Genomic DNA, 24276 nt, shown 5'->3' with positions numbered 1-24276 from the left:
ACTTCAAGGGTAGTAATCTCTGGAATACTTCCACTGCCACAAGCTAGTGAGGGTAGAAATAGAAAGTTAGCTCAGATGAATGTGTGGCTGAGGAGCTGGTGCAGGGGGCAGGGATTCAAGTTCTTGGATCTTTGGGATCTCTTCTGGGGAAGGGATGACCTGTAAAAGAGAGACTGGTTGCACTGAACTGGAGGGGGACCAATATCCTTGCTGGAAGATTTGCTAGTGCTACTTGGGAGGGTTTAAACTCAAGTGGCAGGGGCTGAGGCCCTGAGCAGTAGAGTAGCTGGAAGCAGGGGATTATAATGTAGCCAATGAGAGGCAAATTTACTTGTCAGGATAAACAAGAGCACAGTAAAAGGAAAGACCATTGGTTTAAACTGCATTTATTTCAATGCAAGAGACTTGACAGGTAAGGTGGATGAACTCAGGGTGTGGATTGGCTCTGGGGACTGGGATGTCATAGCCATAACAGAAACATGGCTGAGGGAAGGGCAGGGCTGGCAGCTCAATGTTCCAGGATAGAGATGCTACAGGTGTGACAGAGGTGCAGGTAAGAGAGTAGGGGGAGTTGCCTTCTTGATGAAAGAGGACATAACAACAGTCTTTGGAGAGGATATTCTTGGGGGATCATCCAGTGAGGCCATATGGTTAGAATTTAGAAAGGGGATGGTCACTCTGATGGGATTGTATTATAGGCCCCCCTCCTCTATGGTCAGCAGGAATTGGAGGAGCAGATATGTAGAGAGATTGCAGCTAGTTGTAAACATAATTGGGTAGTATTAGTGGGAGATTTTAACTTCCCTAGTATTGACTGGGCCAATCATAGTATGAAAGGCTTGGGTGGAGTGTAATTTGTGAAATGTGTCCAAGAAGGCTTCCTTGATCAATATATAGAGGGACCTACAAGAGAGGGTGCAACACTGGACCTCCTCCTGGGGAATGAGGTAGGGCAAGTGGTGGATATGTCTGTCGGCAAGCACTTTGGGTCCAGTGGCCATAATTCTATTAGTTTTAAACTAGTTACAGTGAAGGATACAGCCTGTTCACAGGGTAAGGTCCTGAACTGGGGCAGAGCAAATTTTGGAGCCATTAGGCAGGATCTTGCAGTGGTTGATTGGGCCAGATTGTTTGCAGGGAAAGGAGTGTCTGATAAGTGGGAGGGCTTTAAAAGTGTGATGTCAAGAGTTCAGGGCCTACATGTTCCTATTGGATTGGGCGAAGAGCAAGGCTGGCAGGTTTTGGAACCCTGGTTGATGAAAGATATTGAGTCTCTGGTTAAGAAAAAGAGGGAGGGATACACTACATAAACAATTGGGAACTAGTGAATTTCTTGATTACTACAAGAAGTGTAGGAATGCACTTAAGTGAGAAGTTAGGAGGGAAAAAGAGGATGAGAAGGATCTGGCAGGCAAGGCGATGCAAAATCCCAAGAGATTCTGCAGGTATATTAAGAGTAAAAGTGTGGCTAGGAAGAGAGTAAGTCCCCTTAAAGATCAGCATGGCCATCTGTATGTGGAACCAAAGGAAATGAGTGAGATTTTTAATGAATATTTCTCTTCAATTTTTACTGTGGAGAAAACAATGGAAGTTAAGGAAACAGGGGAAATGAGTGGTGTTGTCTTGGACCACATACGAATTAGCAGAGAGGAAGTATTGGAGGCCTTAATGTGCATTAAGGTGGATAAATCCCCAGGCCTGACTTGGTGCATTGTCTGACCTTGTGGGAAGCTAAAGAAGAAATTGCTTAGTCTCTGGCCATGGATGAGGTTCTAGAGGACTGGAGAGTGGTGGCTAATGTGGTACAATTGTTTAAAAAGGGTCGCAAAAACAAGCCAGGAAACTACAGCCCAGTGAGTCTGACAACAGTGGTGGGAAGATTGCTGGAAGGGATTCTGAGGGACGGGATCTACCAACATTTGGAGAGAGAGGCTCTGATTCAGGACAGTCAGCACGGCTTTGTGTGTGGGAAGTCATGTCCGACAAATATCTTTGAGTTCTTCAAGGAGGTAACCAGAGGGTAAATTAGGGTACGGCTGTGGATGTTGTCTATATGGACTTTAGCAAGGCCTTTAACAAAGTCCCTCATGGCAGACTAGTCTGGAATGTTAGCTCACATGGGATCCGTGGGGAGATAGTGGATTATATTCATAATTGGCTCAGTAGTAGGATGCAGAGGGTGATGGTCAAGGGTTGTTTCTCAGACTGGAGGCCTACGTCTGAGCTCAGTGCTGGGACCTTGTTGTTTGTAATTTATATAAATAATTTGGATATGAATGTACAAGATATGGTTAGTAAATTTGCAGATGATACTAAAATAAGTGGTGTTGTAGATAATGTAGAAGGTTATGAAAATTACAGGGGGAGCTTAATCAGCTAGGTATGTGGGCTGAGGATTGGCAAATGGCTTTCAACACAGATAAATGTGAGGTATCACACTTTAGGAGATCTCACCAGGGTAGGACTTGTATAGTGGATGGTAGGGCACTGGGGAGCATTATGGAACAGAGGGACCTAGGAGTGCAAGTGCATAGTTCACTGAAAGCAGCCAGACAGGTAGGGTGGTGAAGAAAGTGCTTGGCACACTGGCCTTCATCAGTCAGGACATTGAGCATAGGAGTTAGGAAGTTATGATGCAGTTATTTAAGACATTGGTGAGGCTGCACTTGGAGTATTGTGTAGAGTTCACTCTGTTGTAGAAAAAATGCAGCAAAGATTTACCAGTATGTTGTCTGGACTTGGGGGCCTGAGTTACAAGGAGAGGTTGCGTAGACTAGGACTATTCCCTGGAACGTAGGAGCTTGAGGGATGACCTGATAGAGGTATATAAGATCATCAGGGGCACAGACAGGGTGAAAGCATGTAGTCTTTTTCCCAAGGAGGAGGTGTTTAAAAACAAGAGGGCATAGGTTTAAGATCAGAGGCGAGAGATCTAAAAGGGACATCTGGGACAGCTTCTTCATGCAAAGGGTGGAGCGTATTTGGAATGAGCTGCCAGAAATAGTGGTTGAGGCCGGCACATTAGCAACGTTTAAAAGTCATCTAGATAAGTACATGGATAGGAGCAGTTTAAAGGACTATGGACCAAACGTGGGCAGATAGGACTAGCTCACTGGACAACACTGTCGGCATGGACATGTTGGGCTGAAGGCCCTGTTTCCATGCTGTATGACTTTATGACTGTATAACTGTTTTGTCTAGGATGATGTTGAGCTAATTAAGTATCGTTTTGGTGGTGATCCGCATAAGCACAGTTATACATTTTTTGTGTTACCTTTAAACCTGTATTAAAATAGGTGAGATAAGGATAATGGGTATTGAGATTGAAGTCTGATTGTATCATTATCTGAAGTCTATACCAACTGATATTTTGTTGTCTTCTTCGATAGTTGATCATTTATAAGAGAATACAAATTATTCTCAAATCCATGACCTTCTGTCAAGAAATAACCTGCAACATCTGGCAGTTCAGCCTGATAATACCTTTCCTGATTGCACTTGTTTTCAAATGCCTTCTGGATTCAAAAAATATCCCAATATGGAAAGGCCTCCTTAGCACTATTCTGTCAATGTGGATAATTCCTAAATCGCACACAAAACAGATTAGAGTGCCAGATGAAAGGAGAACGCACCTTGAATACAGAACAGCCTCATTATAAAGAAAGGGGATGTAAAAGATTTGCAGATTAGGAATACAACCATTTTCAGTGTTTTTTGGATGTTGAAAGTTTAGAAATTATCTCAGAAGTGTAAGTATTTATGAAAATGGGCAAGGAAAATAAATACTTAAATTTGTAAAGAGGAAAGGCAATTTAAAATTTTAGAGTTCTTTGGTGGTTCCAAAATTTTATGATTTTATTTTAATATTATTGAAGTATTCAATTACTATCCTATTTGATTATGGGAAAGTGAAATAGCCTACTGTATTACTAATAGGAAGAGAATTAAGGTATAGTGCCTGTAAATTCTTCTGTGCAGTTGACAAGAAAAAACATTAAGTAAAATGCTCTTTCAAAAAAGAACCAGTTGTCAAACTCATTATAGGAATTTTGGCCCTTCATATCACTAATATTTTTGAGAAGCTTACAAGTCTTGATATACCAGGCTGGATGTTCTAGGTAACCAAAACACAAAGTTTGGGCATCCATGTTTCAGAATATAATTAATAACAGTGCTTCTCAATCAAGTTTCATAATGTTCTGTCTTACCTTTTCCTCACCAGTAATAGGTCAAAAATCTTAGAGAAACGTCTTCGTTATCTGAATGATCACTTCACTTATAACCTGTACTCCAATGTTTGCCGTTCTTTATTTGAGAAAGACAAGTTGCTATTTTCCTTTCTGTTGTGCAGTAATCTGCTTTTGTAAGTATCTGTTTTCACAAAATGTTCTCTCAAGTTACCATTGGTAATTTATGATGAAGTCCTTTATTGAGAATAATAGTAAATGATGTTACCTGCTTAAATATTTAATAATGTAATTGCACTTGTAAAATAAATTTGTGGCTGTTTTCAATTTCAACATAATGTGAAATTTTCATAGAACAATGTGAAAAATAGTTGAAAGCTGCATTGTATTTGGAACCAAATAGTTTGTGAAACAGTTGCAAATGCTCAGATTTCATCCATGACTGGAAGTAATCTTAAACTTTGATGGATTCTGGTGCTCTTGTGATTATTGCACTTTAGGATAAATTATTGTTTGATAATTCCAAATCCAGCTGGACAAGAATAACTCAAAATTATCTTATCTCAAAATAGATAATTCATTTTCTAATGCCCATAACTGCTGCAAAGAATAGTAATAAAACACATCTCAGTGACAATAGAAGTTGTCTCACAATAAAGAAAGGATTTTAGGACTCTGAACTGATTTGTTATTTTTAGAGGGTTTATGATTTATAATGTATGTTCTGGCATTTTTCAAGTGGGATTAACTTCTGTTTGTTTGGAATCCCATAACAGCATTACTCCAATGCTGTGAAGCTCTGGCCCTTCTGGCTCACCAATGCTGCTTGGGAAGTCATTCATATATAGTGAAATGTCCAGCAACTCCATTCCAAACTGAACTTTTTAAGAGTTGGAAAAATACTTGCAGCCAACATCAGGAGTAATTGGTTGAAATGAGTAACTTCAGAGCTTTCTCCTGGAAGTAATCTTCAAAGCACCAGCTGGAATTTATAAACAGCATTTAATTTTTGTTTTGCATGCAACCTGAACTGAGCATACCCCTGACAGTCACGTGGGACCACTGGGATATTTGTGCTGCTCCCACACTGGGGAATTCTGCCAGTTGGATATAAGCATTTTGTTTGCATTGCAGATTTAGAGGAATCCAGAATCAAGGGAAATGAGTGAAGCTGCATTCCCCCATAGAATTTACAAACTCCACAGTTCTGCTTGGGTATGCCATGGTTTACTAATGAACCAGTGGAAAGTAAATGTCATTTGTCACAGTCCCACTGGACCCTATATTTGTTTTCTTGGTGAACAGTTTGCAGGCAGGTTCATTAAGACTTTCAAAATGCTGAAATCCCTGCACTAGTAACTAAAAGAAAGTATAAAGGGTGTTGTCTAATCTGTCCCCGACTGCCCTGTGAGCATGTGATTATTTGGAGACTGAGCTGTATACACCTCTTGACCAGAAAGTAAGCTTGAAGACCATAAAGGAATGTACAATGCCATTTTAGACCATCTGGCTCTTCGTGAATTCCATCCTTCATGGATTGGATATAAAGAGTGGATGTTTTGTTTGTTATGAGATCTATAGATTCATTTACAAAGTGTAAATACACAAGCAGCCTTTAATTTTGTGATTGGCATAAATTAACAATTTCCTTTTCAATTTTGTTTCCTCCAGGGCAAAACATGATATCAATTATCAGGAATTTATGTTTCTGCTGACTGGAGGAGTGGGGCTACAAAACAAATTAAAAAACCCTGATCCATCCTGGCTCCAGGATAAGAGCTGGGATGAGATCTGTCGTGCAAGCGATCTACAAAGCTTACATGGCCTGAGGTAAGCTAATTTAATGAAAATGTTGTGGCTATTCTTCCAGTGGTTACAAGACTGTTAATATCATGCGTTGATGGTACTAAGCATCCATTTCATAGTACAAGGGAATAATGGCATGATAAAAACCTCAATAATCAAAACTGAGCTATGAAATACAATTAAAAACATTCTCATGTCTGTAACTTTTTAAAAATTAGTTAATGATCTGTCATGTTGTTTAATGACATTATTAAACATTTTTCTCTTCCTGTAACTTTGTATCTTTCTTCATTCTTTCTGTTTTCTTCTCTTTATTTTAGTCTTTTGCATGTTCTGCTTTCATGTTTTGATTGCCTTTTAAATATTTTCTCTTTGTCTCTTAGTTTTGCTGACAAGTGTAATGTACTACACAAAGAATAGACAAAAAAAGTAACATACATGGTTCATTAATGGCATTATAATAAATAAGGATAAAGTGGACAGGGTACCTCCTACTAAAATTGATAATCATGTCCTAACAAAGGCAAACTGTGATGAACAAAATAAAATATTAAGTTGTATATTCATATGACTTGATTCACAGATTATTTGCTCTGACAAGAACGTTGCATTGTTTGAACTGTTTTGACAAAATGCCTTATTATTGTCATAAACCTAGAATATGAATTTGTGATGTTTTACAAAGGCATCTCTCGGCTTATTTCATTTCATGTTTTAAAAGATTCATTGTGAAGTGCTTGTCCTTTGTAAAGTGTAGCATTATTGCCCCATAGCAGTTGAAAATATTTTGGTGTGACTTCCTGCTTGCTGTAAGAGGTGGTGTTAATTGGCCTACTGAGGTTTATTGTTGATATACAAGACAAAAAAATGTGGGGAAAATGTCATTCATTTCAGAGACTTAAATCTCCAATTAATTCCATTGGTTGTTGGAGTTGTCTTTCTACTTGAAATAATGTTTACCCCCAATGTCACATGCAATAAACTGTTAGATACTTAAGCTAAGACTGCTGGAGAGATGTTAATTGATTTCCTGCAACATTGTCTTTTTGTGGTCAACCTTAGGTCCTAATAATCATGCTTACCTGGTTCTTTCTTGCAACCACAGCAGCATGGTCTTAACTCAAAATGATTCAGTACACAGACACAGCTACCTTTTCATTTACACCTGTTTGGCATTGTAGAAGTGTTGAGAAGCCTTTGAGTGGCCAGAATCAGATTGCAATACTGGTAACACGCACTAATAACTACCTTATGTGAAGAGCATGAGTTAAAAATGAATACTGTTTGTGGCTGTGATTTTAAAATTAATACTGTACTGTGACCAATTACTTTCAAGTATGATGAGAACTATAGCTTTAGAGGTTCATCAGGCTAGGCTTTGGTTTCATATTTTTATAGAGTTCAAAAAAGTCAATAAGCTAATAATTGTATGAGATTTGTAGATTGTGAGTGGAATTCACAATGGTTTGTGTTTCAAAAATAGTAAAATGTAAAAATAAGAAGTATCAGTTTCCACATTTTCCAAATAGGGATCATTTCTCTAAGTTTATTGGAGAATGGCACAAGATCTATGAAAGTAAAGAACCACACAATGAGCCCTTACCAAGTCCATGGGATAAAAATATCAATGAACTTCAGAAGATGATTGTTCTGAGGATGCTTAGACCTGACAAGGTAAACAACAAACAAACAAATAAATATCTGAGGTTTCTCTTTCCACAGATACTGTTTGACTGGCTAAGTTCTTCCAGCATTTCCATTGTTTCAGATTCCAGCATTTCCAGGTTTATTTGTTTTCCAAATATTTTTCTATAATAGAGGAAGATTTTGAGTAGATTATGCCTATACCATTTCTTTGAAAGAGCTCTTCCTTTTAGTCCACTGCCCTTTAACCATAGAGCTGCAAATGTTTCCTGTTATGCTGTTATGTTAGTTAAATTCCCTTGCAAATTTCCTGTCATATTTATCTCCCAAAGCCCATCAGGGTGCCATTAAATGCAACAAGAAACAGGTGTAATATTTCAACTACTAAACACCTACTAGAATTACTTTTTAACTATTTGTTGCTTCCATTGTAAGGTAGAGAACTTCTTGTTTATTTGACTGTCCTGCTCAATGTAATATTTATTTCTTTTCTCACACTTAACATTTGAAATACTTTCATAGCATTTTAGAATGTTCAGTGTTTTATCACCATGCAGAAGGTGACTAATGGAACAGTGTACCATAGCATCTCTTTTGCAAATCTATTTTTTTTAGAGATTTAAATGCAGTTAACTTATAGTTAACATGTATTTTAAATATATATTGTACAAACTACTGAAAGCGAAAGATGCAAGTGAATTTTAAAATTCATTTGTCTTAAGAAGTATTTGAAACTAGGCTTATCTTCCTGTTATTTATTTTTTCTTTTATTTGCACAATTATCTGCTGAAAATGTTATTTACATTTGTAGAAAGAACAAATTGAAAATTTAGTGACTATAAATAAGTTCTTTTGGTGATCTTTCAGAAAGTGTCATGTTCTGTCTTTCAGATTATACCAGCTGTGATAAATTTTGTTACAGAAAAACTGGGGAAGCGTTTTGTGGAACCACCTCCATTTGATTTGGCTAAGAGTTTTGGAGATTCCAATGCTGCTGTTCCACTTTTATTTATACTTTCTCCAGGAGCTGATCCAATGGCAAGTAAGTTGTCGTGAGTCCCTCAGATCATAGATATGCAATGTTTTTTCTGCATTTGTTCAGCTTTTAACAAACAGCATAGTAGTATATATGAGTGTGAGTATACAAAGGTATAATTTTATTAATTCTATTATAAATTTTATTGATAATTTTAGTAAACTAACTATGCATTATGTGATGAGGCTTTTGATGCACTTTTGTACTATCCCTTGGTGTCAATTGATTAATTCCTAGTTACTTGCTGTGAGTGAAGAGGAATGGCATAGAGCGTTTTAGACACTATATTCGTAATTCATTTGGTTGGTGCTGCATGAGGGACCATCAAGGCAGTGCTCAAGGTGTGAGATAATAGTAAATGGGGTTTTCTAGGTAAATAAGTAGTGGTAGCAAGCTGCAGATGTGACTGAAATGTTATCAAGCTTGAGAAATAAGAGAGGTGTCAGCTATTTATCCTGCATGTGGAATGAGTGGTAATATTACTGAGAGTGAATGATATTGTGAAGGTCCAGGGGAGGAATGAGATCAGTAATGAATACTGCACACAGTTCCAATCACCACATATGATTACACTGGAGGGGATGCAGAGGAGATTTAAGGATGTTGCTGGATCTGGAAACTTTTAACTTTGAAGAAAGATTCAGAAACCACAAGGATAAGCTACTGTTGTTCTCTTTGGAAGCTGAGGGAGGACCTAATTGAGGTGTATAGAATTATGAGGAGCCTCAAGAGAGTAAATTTGATAGGACCTAGTTTTCTTAGCAAAGAGGTCAAAAACTTAGAAGCATAGATTTAAATTAATTGCTGGATGAGGAAATATCTTTTAACTGCAAAAGTAGTGATGGTCTGGAACTTGCAGCCTGAAAAGGTGGTAGAAGCGGAAGCCAGCAACACATTTAAAAAGTACTTGGACGTATACTTGAAGAATTGTGACCTGCAGGGTCACAGATCTAGTGCTGGGATTGAGACGTGGTTCTTTTTTGACTCACATAGTCATGATGGACCAAATGGTCTCCATTTGTGTCATAAACTTTCTATTGATGTATGAATGAGTTAATTATGTAATTTCATTTATGTAAATAGTTAATTTCTGGTATAACTTAAATATAGATAACTAGTGATATGCATTTTAAAAGCGAAAACTGTAGAATATATGGGTGCATTCTATTAAGATACCGGGAATGTCTCTGTTGAGGCTCCTCATAAGGTAAGATAAAATAGTTGATTAATGTATATTCATTAAGAAATCAAAGAAGAAAAATTATAAAATCAAAGATAAAAGTCTAAGTTTAACAATAGCTATGGTATTCTTCACTGAGTCCTCAGTGATTTAATTCGTCTGATTTTTCTCCTCTCAAAAAAAAAATCTGAAATATAATATTGAGTATAGAGGATAGTTTCAGACTTCAGGACATAGAAGATTAGTGAAATGGTTAGAGAAATGGCAGATAAAACTTGAGAGCTGATATACTTTGGAAGCAGTTCTGTGTTTAGGCAACGATGAGATGGTGCTTAAAATTTGATACAAATAAAAGAGATGTTAAAATATATGTTCAAAATCATGAATACTATTAATAGAGTAAATAAGGAGAAATTGTTTCCTGTTTCCAAACAAAATTGATTTTCTGCCATATTTATCTATTTCTTTGTAGGTTTACTAAAGTTAACAAATGATAAGAACATGGATGCAAGTCAATTCCAGTCCATTTCACTTGGCCAGGGGCAAGGTCCAATTGCTGGGAAAATGATCAAACAAGGTATGCTTGAAGGCACTTGGGTATGTCTGCAAAACTGCCACCTTGCTGTGTCCTGGATGCCAACGCTGGAAAAGATTTGTGAGGAATTCAGCAGTGAAACCTGCCATCCAGACTTTCGCCTCTGGCTCACCAGCTATCCATCTCCAAAGGTAATGAAGAACATGCCACCAAGTGGCTAATAATACACAAATAGCTACTGATGAGTTGAATTACCTATGAGTTGACAATAATGAAAAAATACAAAATGACCTATTAAAAATAATTCTACAAGGGCAAATATGCCATACCTAGAGTCATAGAGCAATACTGCAGGGATACAGGCCCAACAGTCCATGCCAACCATGGTGCCCACCCATCTAGTTCCAATTTCCAGCACTCGGCCCATATTCCTCTAAGCCCTATCCATCCATGTACCTCCCCAAGTGCTGCTTAAATGATACTATTGTACCTGCCTCAACCATTTCCTCTGGTAGCTCATTCCATATACTCACCACCCTTTGTGTAAAAAGTTGCCCCTCAAGTCCCTTTTAAATCTTTCCCATTTCACCCTAAATTTGTGCCCCCTAGTTTTGGACTCCCCTACCCTGGGGAAAAGACTGCTATCATCCACCTTATCTATGCCCCTCATGATTTTATAAACCTCTATAAGGTCACTCCTCATTTTCCCATGATCCAAGGAATAAAGACCCAGCCTGGCCAACCTTTCCCTGTAACCCAGGCCCTCTAGTCCTGGCAACATCCTTGTAGATCTTTTCTGCACTCTTTCCAGTATAACCATGTCTTTCCTATAACAGGGTGACCAAAATTGGGCACAGTACTCCAAGTGTGGCCTCACTAAAGACTTATACAACTGCAACGTAATGTCCCAACTCCTATACTCAGTGCCCAGACTGATGAAGGCCAGTGTGATAAGTGCCTTTTTCACCAGCCTGTCTACCTGTGACATTGGTTTCAATGAGCTTTGCACTTGTACTCCAAGGTCCCTCTGTACCATTACACTCACTAGTGCCCTAGTACAAGTCCTACGCTGGTTTGACTTTCCAAAATGCATCACCTCACACTTATCTGTATTGAAATCCTTTTGCCACTCCTCAGCCCACTTCTCTAACTGATCAAGATCCCCCTGTAATCGACGATAACCTTCTTCACTATCAACAACACCTCTTAATTTTGCGTCATCTGCAAACTTCCTAATTAAGCCTTGTGCATATGCATCCAAATCATTCATATAAATAACGAATAACAAGGGTCCCCACACTGACCCCTGCGGCACAACACAAGTCACTGGCCTCCATTTCTGACTTTCAGCCACCAACTTCTGCTTCCTAGCTCTGAGCCAATTTTGAATCTACCTAACTAGCTTTCCCTGGATTCCATGGTATGCAAGGAACAGCCTACCATGCAGGACCTCGTCGATGACCTTGCTAAAGTCCAAATAGACAACATCCACTACCCTACCCTTATCTAACTTCTTGGTTACCTCTTCAAAAAACTTATACAACTGCAACATAATGTCCCAACTCCTATACTCAGTGCCCTGACTGATGAAGGTTCACTAAGTATGACTTTCCACGCACAAATCCACGCTGACTCCTCCTAATCAGACTCTGTCTATCCAAATGCTGGTAGATCCTGTCCCTCAGAATTTCCTCCAGTAAACTTCCCCACTACTGATGTCAGGCTGACCAGCCTGTAGTTCCCTGGCTTGTACTTGCTATCTTTCTTAAACAACGGAACAACATTAGCCACCTTCCAGTCTTCAGTGGCTAACGATGAAGCAAAAATCTCCACGAGGGCCTCCACAATTTCTCCTCCAGCCTCTCAAAAAGTCCTAGGATGCACTCAGTCAGGCCCTGGGGATTTATCCATCTCAATGCACTGTAAGTTTGCAAATACCACCTCTCTGGTAATAGGAATGTTCCCCAAAACATCTCCACTAGTTTCGCTTATCTCTTGAGTGACCATGATTTTTTTTTTCCTCAGTAAATACAGAGGAGAAATATTCGTTAAAATTCCCACCCATCTCCTGCGGCTCAAGACATGAGCAGCCCTGCTGATCTCGAAGGGGACCTGGACACCCTTAATATCGCTGTAGAACCTCTTGGGATTTTCCTTAACCTTGCATGCCAGATCCATCTCATATACTCTCTTTGCCTTCCTGATTTCCCACTTAAGAGTATTCTTAATCTTTTTACGGTCATCAAGGGATTCACTCGTCCCCGACCTCCTAAACACAATGTATGCTGCCTTCTTTGTCTTGACCAGAACCTCAATATCTCTCATCAGCCAAGGCTCCCTGAACTTGGCAGGTTTACCCTTCATCCTAACTGGAACATGTTGCTCCTGGACTCTTGATATCACACTCTTTTAAAAAAAAAACTCCCACTTGCAATTTGTTCCTTTCCATTTAAAAAGGCTCACCCAATCGACCTCTGTCAGATCCTGCCTAATTTCCCCAAAATTAGCCCTGCTCCAGTTTAGGACCCTAACCTGTGGACCTGTCCTGTCCTTTACCATTGCTATCTTAAAGCTAATAGAATTATGGTCGCTAGAGCCAAAGTGCTCCATGACTGCTACTTCTGTTACCTGCCCTGCCTCGTTCCCTAACAGAAGGTCCGGTATTGCATCCTCCCGAGTAGGGCCCTCTATATATTGACTCAGGAAACCTTCTTGGACACATTTCACAAATTCCACCCCATCCAGGCCCTTAGACTGGACGACTATGTTGTCCAGTCAATACCGGGGAAATTAAAATCTCCCACTAATACAACCCTACTATTCTTACAACTATGAGCAATTTCTCTACACACCTGCTCCTCAAGTTCCCATTGTCTATTGGGGGGATCTATAATACAGCCCCACTAGAGTGACCCTCTCCTTCTTTACCCATATGGCCTCACTGGACTATCCCCGAAGAATGTCATCTCTAAGTACGGCTGTTATGTCCTCCTTTATCGAAAAGGCAACACCCCCACTTCGCTTACCTGTAGCTCTGTCACACTTGTAGCATCTGTATCCTGGAATATTCAGCTGCCAGTCCTGTCCTTTTCTCAGCCATGTTTCTGTTATAGCTATAACATCCCAGTCCTCAGACCCAATCCACGCTCTGAGTTTGTCCACCCTACCTGTTAAACCACGTGCATTGAAATAAATGCAGTTTAATGGTATGCCATTTGGATATTTTTAAAAATCTGTTTGTTATTTTAGAAACATTCAGTTCTACCAATTCCTTTCATATTACAATGACCAGCTATATAACTATATCAGCAAAGTCAACATGAATGTATAATTTTTCAAAAACAATAAATAGCTAATTTAACATAAAATCATTGTAATTTACTTTGCCAAGGCTTAGGCTAGTAAAATGTAGATTTTATGAGGGGTTAATCTCCTAGATGTCATGTGTTATTAGTGATTTGACTGAAGACTATGGCCAAGAAATTAGATTCCATGGTGCCTATTCTTTAGATAACATACAATCCAATTTTGATTTCATGCAGAGTATGTGCCTTAGCAAGGGAGAGGCTCAAGGAAGACCTGATAGAGATGTACAAAATTATGAGGGGCATAAATAAAATAGATAGTAGGAGATTCTTCCCTATAGCAGATGTGCCTAAAATCAGAGGGCATATGTTTAAGGTCAGTGCAAGACAGTTTAGAAGAGATCTGAAGAAGAACTTTTTTTTTACCCAGAAGACTATTGGAATCTGGAATCCAGTGGTGGAGGCAGGCACTCTCACAACATTTAAGAAGTTCTAGATGAGCATTTGAAATGCTAAGGTATAGAAGGCTACAGACCAAGTTCTGTTAAGTAAGATTAGTACAGATAAGTACTTGATAGTCAATATGGATGTGGTGGGCCAAAAGGCTTACAGTATTTCTCTGCTGTATGAATCTATATATCTAGATTGTGCTAGAATCGTGGATGAAATTTTGCCAATCACAAAATTGGACGATGCTCTTGCAGATGTGATCTACATTCAAAGCAGAGTTCAAAGCAATCTGATTAATCATTTCTTTACAATGGCATACAATATGGCACTTAGTAAATGAGATAGACAGCTTACAGTCTGTGAATAAGTGGTAAGCTATATAAACTGGCAAAATATTAACAAATGCCAGTTTCATATAAAGTGCTATTAATTGTTATAATAATTGCATCTTTTGTGATATTTGATACTTTTCAAAAATGTATGTAGTTGTACTCTTCTAATTTATATAATAACTGTGAACACTTTTCAGATGAAGTAGTTTATGAACAGAGGATTCCATTGTGTTAAATAGGGTGATGTTGCATTTTATTCTATTCTGCACTTTTTCTTCTGTTACAGTTTCCTGTGACCATATTGCAGAATGGTGTGAAGATGACCAATGAACCTCCCACTGGTCTCCGGTTGAACCTGCTTCAATCCTACCTCACTGACCCAATCTCAGACCCTGCTTTTTTCCACAATTGTGTTGGAAAGGAACTGGTCAGTTCAGATCTAATCCTGTACAAATACTAGTTAAATGTAATTATCATATCCTTACACTTTTCAGTTATATGGTATATTTATAATTTATCTACATCTTTTTCTCAGGTCTGGGAGAAACTTCTCTTTGGGCTTTGCTTTTTCCACGCAATTGTACAGGAGAGGAGAAAGTTTGGACCTCTTGGATGGAATATTCCTTATGGATTCAATGAGTCTGACCTGCGAATCAGTGTTAGACAATTACAGGTAATAAATATCGGCATATATGTGCACCAAACAATTCAGCACTTGATTGATGACCGTCTTATTTGTTTTCTTCACGTATATTGGCTTACCAGCTTTATCTTAAAGCTATTTATATTTTTAAAAAATGAAATGCCAGTAATATCACCTGTATGTACAATGCTAGTTACTCAAAAAAAATATCATCTGAAAGACCTAACTAGAAAAATATTGTTGTAAGCTAATACTAAATGTCTTTGTTTTGTTTGTATACTTCTGTGTAGGTGAATCATAATTTGAGTAACATATGATGCAACTACTACATGTTCTGAAAATATGTAGATATTTGATGTATTAAATTTACTATATATTGTATTTGTTTTTACTCTTCTATCTACCATTCCCCAGCTAGCTTCCCCACCCTATAGTGACCCTCTTCATTTTATCTACACCTTTAAGTTAGATTTTGTCTGACAATTTTAAAATAAAAATTACAGATTGAATATTTAAATGTATATTCCATCTGGATTTACATACATGTACAAGCTAGATATAGTTTTTCCTTTTTCATTTATGGTCCAGGACAATGGATCCTAATTCACTCAGTACACTTCTAGTAGGAATTACTGCACTGTAGTCAGTTTGGGAAGAGTAGATAATTTTCTTTCTCCTAATTCAGGGATATTTGGGCAATGTTAGCACCCTTTTATTTACCACAGATGATCCAGGTACTTTAGGCTTTAGAGATGCATTGAAATCTATTCTAATCCATATTTCACAGTTAATTATTTCCTCAAGTACTTTAACCCACCTGGATTTTTCTGCATGCATTACCTCACATAGTTAAAGGGAACATCAGATTTATTTGCCCCATGGTATTTTAATTCTTGTCTGTGTGATTTACAGCTCTTCATTAATGAATATGTCAGTGTTCCATTTGAAGCCATCACATATCTAACTGGCGAATGTAATTATGGAGGTCGTGTGACAGATGACTGGGACAGGCGTCTACTAATGACAATATTGACAGATTTTTACAATACTGAGGTGATAGAAAACTCAAGATATGCATTTTCCCCCAGTGGAAATTACTGTGCACCCCCCAAAGGGAGCTACAATGACTATACTGACTTCATTAAGGTACTTCAAAATTTATTGGTTTTCATTCAATGTATTTTATTAATGTATTTAAATTATACAACTCATATCTATATTGTTTATATTTTAGCACAAATAACTTGCATCCATTTTGATTTCACATTTAATCTCAATACATTATACTGCAATCATTTTAATGAAAATAAACAAGTAAAGCCAATGCTGTTTATCTATTAGTATATCTTTCAAAAGCAAGAAAACATAGGGTGTAAAAGTTCATCTTAATCATTCATGTCCCTTCGATGTGACCATTTTCAATTTGAACCAGCAGAGACAAAAATAACTTTAATATTCCACCTTGAAATTTATACTTTTGAAAGTCAAGACAACTATTTTATCGTGGGTTCCTTTATAAACCAGGAAAATGTTGCAGGGTTTATATTTGTATATCTTCAAAATTTGCCATTCATCTACCTAAACTGTGTTCAGTGTTTTCCATTTGGAAGACATAGTAATTATTTTCAATTTCTGGCAAACAATTTTAATGTCATATTCAAAATAGACATGGTCAATTGAATTGCCACTCTCTATTTGCCAATGAACTCTGAGAATTTGCTGCAGTTTGTGGTCCTATCAACAAGGGAAGTTGCTCATTCCCCTTCTGAGGCAGGTAGTGGGATGTAGAATGGGAGGGAGTGGAAGGAAGGCAGTATGATCTCATGGATGAGCTTCAACAAGTTGGAGAGTAGAATTTTCCAGTTGGCCCACAGACCCACACTTCTGTTTTCTTTTAGAAATACTGGAATGCGGTTTAATGTTTGGGACAATAGGCTGGATTGTGCATGGCACATAATTCATTAATTACTGCCTGAAAATTGCAATTATAATCTTAAAATAATGACAATTTGTCTTCATAATTAGCCTGTTTCAGCTCAGCTATTTATAGGCCCATCTTAAAATCAAAGAATTGTTCTGCCCATGATTTGTGACTGCTGGTCAGCCATTATTAACACACGGAACTGTCAGACGGCAGTTAAAACTGGATCTTTTGTCTCTTGTTTTCCCTCACTGTTCATACTTATTATTGTCTCCACAGAAACTGCCTTCAACTCAGCATCCTGAAGTATTTGGAATGCATGAAAATGTAGACATTTCAAAAGATTTACAGCAAACTAGGCTATTGTTTGATTCACTACTACTGACTCAGGGAGGTAGTGGACAGGGAGGTCCATCAGGCTCTAGTGATCACATGTTGGAAAACATTGCTTCGGACATTCTGACAAAGGTACTAAATGTCAAGAAACCACTGCTGTTAGCATTTCATTAAGCAAGTGTTCCACGTCAAAGTGCATGACACTGTCAATAAGGAAAATTTTCCATTTCAGTCAGCAAGTATTACATTCTGTATAATTTGGCACATGCTTTTAGTTATAAAACAAGTTTTGTGATTATTTGTCTGCCAGCTGCCGAAGGATTATGATATTGACCAGGCACTAATCAAGTACCCAGTAAAATATGAAGAAAGCATGAACACTGTGTTAGTGCAAGAGATGGAGCGATTCAATCAGTAAGTAGATTTTTAATTTACATTAAAAGATAGAGATAGAATTATTAGCTAGCAACTACAAAACATGCCTAGAGATAATAAATGTACTGAAGTTGTCAGGATCTAACTTTTGACCTCCAGGGTTTCTGTTTCTCACTATCTTTTTACTACATTGAAAAGTAATTTGGATGAAAGAATGGAGAATTGTACATCCAGTTTTGCTGATGAAAGAAGGCATAGTTAACTAGCATAACTGGAAGCAGAAAGATGCAAAGAGGCATTTATTTGTGAGTGAGGACACGTGCTGCAGATTAATTTATAGTGGAGAAGTATGAAGTTGTGGCATCTACTTTAGACTTAAGGAAGCTTAAAGAATTTTCCAAATGGTGAGAAGTTAGGAAGTGTGGAACAGTAGAAACCTTTAGGAGTCTAGGTACTGAAATCACAAGTGATGCTGGATGGATGGGGCTGGGGAAGGGGTCAATAATTTATATGACTAATTGATCTTTATCTCATGGAGCTAGAATGCAAAGCAATGGAAGATATGTTAGGGTTATATAAAACTCTAGTTATTCCCATTTATTGTCCTGTGTTCAGTTCTGGACATTGTTTCTCAAGAATGGTATATTATGTTTTTAGGGATGAATGATACCTGGGCTAAAATGGTTAAATAGATGAGGATTGTACTCACCTAATCATATAAGATTAAGAGGTGATCTAATTAAGACATTAAGGTGATTAAAGGAGTTCACAAGATAATCTCAAAGGTTGAGCCACAGTTCTAATGTTTTTCTCTAACTCTACATTTATGTGTGGATTTGTAGCTTATTATATACAGTAAAACTACATCTAGCTTTGGTGCTGGTCTGGTAGATTTTCAGGACTATTCCTTATTAATATTCAAATATACTTTTAAATCACTTTTATTTAGAAGTTACACAGTAAAACAGTAAATTTTCCAGTAGATCCATTAGGTTTAAAGGGAGCATGAGAAACAAGGTCCCATTAGGTTTCAAGAGGGGACATGAACCCAGGCCCTCGTGAGTGATAGGGAGCACCTGAACCAGGGCCCCAGTGAATGAAAGTCAGCACAGGAACTGGGACAATGCTGAGTTGAAGGGGAGTGCAGGAACCTGGGTCCCGGTGAGTGACAAGGAAAGCGGGAACCGGGGTCCTGGTGTGTGAAAGGGAGCGCAGGAATCAGCACTAAGTGAGCCAAATGCTGGGCCATTGGGATTTCTGAACAGTCTGAGAGCAAATCATTGGAATTTTACAGTAGAAGAAAATTGTGCTCAGTACCTTGATATAATATTTTTTTCTTACAATTCTTTTTTGTCTCTCAATTTCAGTTTAATTCAAACAATACGATTCACCCTTCAGAATCTGCAGAAAGCAATTAAAGGTCTAGTGGTGATGGACTCAGCACTGGAGGCACTAGCAGGAAGTTTGCTTGTGGGAAAACTACCTGAGAAGTGGGCCAAACGCTCTTATCCCAGCCTTAAACCATTAGGAAGCTACATCACTGATTTTTTGGCACGACTAGAATTCCTACAGGTAAAAATTGTGTCATTTTTCAATACAGCTGGAAACCAAAACACTTACAACAATCAGTCAATATTGAATGATAAAATGTGTGTGTATCTCCACTTCTTAGGATAAATTATTCAGGCTTGTGTGTTATGTGACCATTAAAGCCCCTTGGCATCATGCTTGTAAGAAAATCACCCAAAACACAAATGCAAAATTCCCACTCAGGACAGTTAAGGTGATGCCAAACAATTGTCATAACATATTTCAATTGAAAACAAGATTGGGCTGGCTGAGGTAATAGTTTGAGGGGTGTTCTAAAATCAATAACTGCCATGTACTAACTTTGTACTGCCTCCTAATAACCACCCAGCTTGACCATACTGTTCATGAGCTGGATGCTTCAGGAGTTGACTAATATCAAGTATGGCTAACACCAGTTAAATCCAGCATGGATGGGCAACTCAGCACATGACTTGTGCGGAGTTTGCAGCCTATCCTTCCCAGTGGACTTGAGACACATTGCATCGAGGCTGGTCCAGATGTATGTGAACCATGGTCAATGCCATTGCTTCAATTCCAGTACAAGCAGCAGCTTAAACAAAGTTTGAGCAATGGTTGTGGATTAAAGCATATCAAGGAGCTTGCAGAACCTTGCAGATGTTCAGCATCCTGACTTGAAATACATCACCTGTCCTTCATAGCTGCTGGGTCTAAATCCTGGAATTCCCATCCAACAGTGGGCGTACCTTCACCTGAAAGACTGCAGTAGTTCGAGAAGGTTCACCACCACCTTCTCAAGGGCAATTAGGGATGGACATTAAATGCTGGCCTTGTCAGTGATGCCCAGATCCCTAAATCAAATAAAGTCCTTTACATAATTACAAGGATTAATGAGGTGCCAACCCCAGTAAAGTTTGGTGGCTTCATATAATTTGAACCTGATGTCCTCTCTCAGGAAAACAGTATTTGTCTTCTAGCCCTGCTACTCTCCCAAAACCCTTGCTATTGCCTGTAAACTAGGCAGCCTGGAATACAGCTACATATGCTGAGATGATGCATTCCAAAGGTAGGGCTTCTCAGCCAGGAGCTGCTCAAGACTGCTCTCCAATCCTATCTACATTCTTCTCCAAAGAATGTTTGCAGCATCCGGCCACACATGCTGCAGCTCCCTTTCTGCTCCTGGCCACAAATGTATGAGAGAGGAGGTTAGCTGGAACATTCAGCTCCAGAATAATATCATTGGTGTCAAATCATGCTTTCATGTTGACTGATATCATGATCTGCCTAAATGGAGCATGTTTCTATGAGTATTCAGCACGCATGTGCACATGGCTCTCCTTAATATTACATCTACCATGGCCTTTGCACTGTGGACACCATTTCTAAATTGAACGGGCTTTTGTAGATCCCGGAAATGGATGTTACTGGGTCCAATTTCATCTCCAGAGTCTTTGATTGACTTGAATTAGAAACACAAACAAAATGAAGTTTGTCATCAGTTGTTGAAAGGGCTTACAAAACAATAGGAATATAAATTCTCAAACCTATAAACATAAAAATTAATTGAATCCTAAATGTTAAATCACAATTCACTGCTTTATACTTGACAGAAATGGTTTGATGAAGAAAAGCCCAATGTCTTCTGGTTGTCTGGGTTCTTCTTTACCCAGGCCTTCCTGACTGGAGTCATGCAGAATTATGCCAGAAAGTACACCATCCCTATTGACCTGTTGGGATTTGAGTACGAGGTAATATGCCTCATTTAATTTTTGATCCATCATTGCCTAGTATAACTTTCATTCTTTTCCTCTTTTGTATATAAATAAAAAACACGTGCTTTGGAATTTCTTATTCCATTAAACAAGCGCAATTTTATAATCACACTAAAATCTAGCTTTGTCAAAGTGTCTGATTTTTATCACTAATGCAATATTTCACACATAGGAAGAGCAAATATGACTTTTTGTTTTAGCTTGGGGATAGCAATAATCTTGTCCCCCACCTGGAAACTTATTGTCATTGCAACCAATTGTAATCACATCCTCCTTTCTTTCAAATTAGTAAATTTTCAGAATTCTTCCTGTTGTTCATGTCCTTATGTCATTCAAGGTCACCTCACAACTAAAGTTTTAGCTCTGTTTTTAGCCAAAAGCCAGAATTGATACATGTTGTATTTCTTTAGGTTCTGCCTAGAGATACAGTAATGAGATCTCCTCCAGATGGTGCTTATGTCCATGGACTGTTTTTAGATGGTGCTCGATGGGATCGAACCAGGTATGCAAGAACAATTTCATTCATCACTATTCCTGTTGAATTTGTAAACATTCCAATGAAAATTATTATTTTATCAGTATGCTGTAATCTTTTGATGTTATATGAGATATTATTTTCCTCTTCTTTCAGTGGGTTAATGGCTGAACAATATCCAAAACTCCTTTTTGATGCAATGCCTATCATCTGGATACAACCAAGTGAGTGAATAATTATTCATGGCCTCTTATCCCTGATTAAACACTGCATCAATGTTAATGAACTTTGATAATGATAATGACACATACTGTGCAAACGCAGCACTTTGTCCCAGCTATTCTCGAGATATTGGGCCTGACCTTATTGGCTAATGCCAGTAGTTCTGCTCAGAATTCGCCATTTAAATGTAATAATTCCTTCAAACTTCTCCCAGCAGAAGCAGTGTTCCCCTGCATGCAGCAAGGCATAGACAATATTCAAATAGGTTGATAAATGGCAGGTAACTTATGCCCTGGATAAGATTCAGACAATTACCATCACTAACAAGAGTGAGTCTAACCACCCACTCTTGACATTTGACGGCATTACCATTCTCGACTCCCTCGCCATTCCTAAGGGTCACCATTGACCAGAAACTCTACTAGACAAGCAATGTAAATATTGTTGATATACAGGAAGTGAGTGATTCATTTTCAAACATCCGAAATCCTTTCCAGCATCTTCTTCTGTCTGAGTCAACACTTCAACACACAGGAAGCTCAATAGCATCCAGGGAAAAGCAGTCCACTTGATTGGCACCCTGTCTAACACCCTAAACGTTTACTCCTGCTGATGATGATGCGTACATTTTGCAGTATGTACATTCTACAAAATTCATTGCAGTTGCTCACTTACGTTACTCCAACAACAACCTCCCCCCCCCCCCCCCCCACCAAATCTATAACCTCTATAAGCAAGAAGGACAGGAGCACCACCTTCTAGAGATTTCCCTCCAATTCATATACCATGGCTTGGAAATATATTACCATTCCTTCATTGCTGCTTGATCTAAATCTTGGACTCCCTACCCAACACTAAAGAGTGTGTACCATCATGAGCAATGGTTTAATAAATGTTGTTCTTGCTAGTGATGCCACATCCCAAAAACAAATAGTAAAGAAAATCAGAGGCATTTAGAAACTGTGTATGACAAGCTCGCAACTTTGAAAGTTAGCAAATTTAGAAGATTTCAAGGTCACTTAGGGAGTAGAGTCACATAACTGCCAAACTAGGGGCCCTGCCACAATCCCAGGTCAGACTATTTGGGCATGAGATATTGGGCAGCAATTCTTGCCCAATATTGTTTCATAATCCAACCGAGGTCTTCAATTTAGAATTTGTGGCTTAGTTCCTTTTTTTTTCATGTCTGCCAGGTGGAAACAAACCCTCTTTTAAATTCGTTCTTAGTATCTGGCCAAGATTTATTTGCCAGTCATGATTGACTTGAAAAGAATATGGAGGGTCATCTTCATGAATTACAACTTGGCTTTGTAATAACTTAGGAACAACCAAGAGGCTTGCTAGGCTATATCAGGCAATAATTAAGAACCAGATATGTTTGGTCTGGAACCATGCATGGGCCACGCAAAGTAGAGATAGGAGGTTCTTCTCCCTAAAATACATTATTGATGCAGTTGAATGTTTCACTTTCACTGATAGTAACTTTTTTATTTCAGACTTTTGTTTTACATAATTTATACCCTTAAATTATTAGTGGTGGTATTTGAAATTAGGTTCTCAGGAGGTTTTAGTCTAGCCATTGGATTATTAGGAACCACTAACTGCCGATATTTGACATTTTCCAATTACTAAGTAAGCATCCAATATCTGCACACACACTTTCTGCAGATACTCCTGCTTCAGAGATAAAGACCAAACTGGCAGAGCCATGGCATGCTGGTGCCCGTGGTTGTTGGCATACTGCTGTGTGGGTGGAGGTACCAAACAGGGGGACACTTCCTATAAATGTGGGGAAAATAAAATGGGGACTCTTGCATTTTCTTTGCAACAAACTTAACAAATTTTATATCTTAGTCACAACAAGGAAACAAGTTACAAATGAAAACCAAGATTAAAAACAATATAAAATAATCCAACAAATTTGCTATTTTCTTTGCATCTGTACTCCATTCTAAATAATAAACAATCAGATTACTTGAAAACTCAACAGACTGCATTGCACATTAATTAAATTGAACTCTATTTTTCTGAAGATAAAAAACTAGATTTCAAGACTTCATCTGACTATGTCTGTCCAGTCTACAAAACAAGTGAGCGGAAAGGAACCCTCTCTACCACAGGACACTCGACCAACTTTGTTATTGCCATGCTTCTGCCAACAGATAAGCCAGTTGAACACTGGATCAAGCGTGGTGTTGCACTTCTCTGTCAGCTGGATGACTAGAATCATGGACTTCTTAAAGAATATCAAAATTATGTTCAACTAAGAACTCTATTTCCAACCTTATCTCATGTCAGCTGTATTGCCATTCTTTAAAGAAAAATGTTTAATTACCTATCTTATTTTAGTTTTCAGTTAAAATATTTTATAACCGTTTTTTAAATATTATCTATAAAACAGTCTATATTTCTACTTAATATGAATGAAGATTATCCTGTATTTTAGGTGTGAGAGGTGAAAATTGAAATTTGGTACATTCTACAAGGAATCTACCCTTAAAATGTGAAA

General features: G+C 38.1%; 1 protein-coding gene across 1 annotated transcript in view; it reads left to right on the top strand.

The window, feature by feature from the left end:
* Positions 1 to 23991, top strand: part of LOC127571333 (dynein axonemal heavy chain 12-like) — a 144971-nt gene extending 120980 nt beyond the window's left edge. Inside the window, 15 exon segments of the mRNA XM_052017623.1 lie at positions 4223 to 4363; positions 5859 to 6017; positions 7523 to 7667; positions 8529 to 8679; positions 10326 to 10579; positions 14762 to 14902; positions 15011 to 15148; positions 16031 to 16264; positions 17319 to 17507; positions 17686 to 17789; positions 19118 to 19322; positions 20909 to 21046; positions 21481 to 21572; positions 21702 to 21769; positions 23801 to 23991. Of these exon segments, the coding sequence (XP_051873583.1) occupies positions 4223 to 4363; positions 5859 to 6017; positions 7523 to 7667; positions 8529 to 8679; positions 10326 to 10579; positions 14762 to 14902; positions 15011 to 15148; positions 16031 to 16264; positions 17319 to 17507; positions 17686 to 17789; positions 19118 to 19322; positions 20909 to 21046; positions 21481 to 21572; positions 21702 to 21769; positions 23801 to 23991 (2350 nt within the window).
* Positions 23992 to 24276: the final 285 nt, after the last annotated feature.

This window comes from Pristis pectinata, chromosome 6 (genome assembly GCF_009764475.1).
Source record: "Pristis pectinata isolate sPriPec2 chromosome 6, sPriPec2.1.pri, whole genome shotgun sequence".
In the NCBI taxonomy this organism is placed as follows: domain Eukaryota; kingdom Metazoa; phylum Chordata; class Chondrichthyes; order Rhinopristiformes; family Pristidae; genus Pristis; species Pristis pectinata.
The sequence above is the reverse complement of the archived record's forward strand: the minus strand, read 5'-3'. Positions and strand labels throughout refer to the sequence as shown.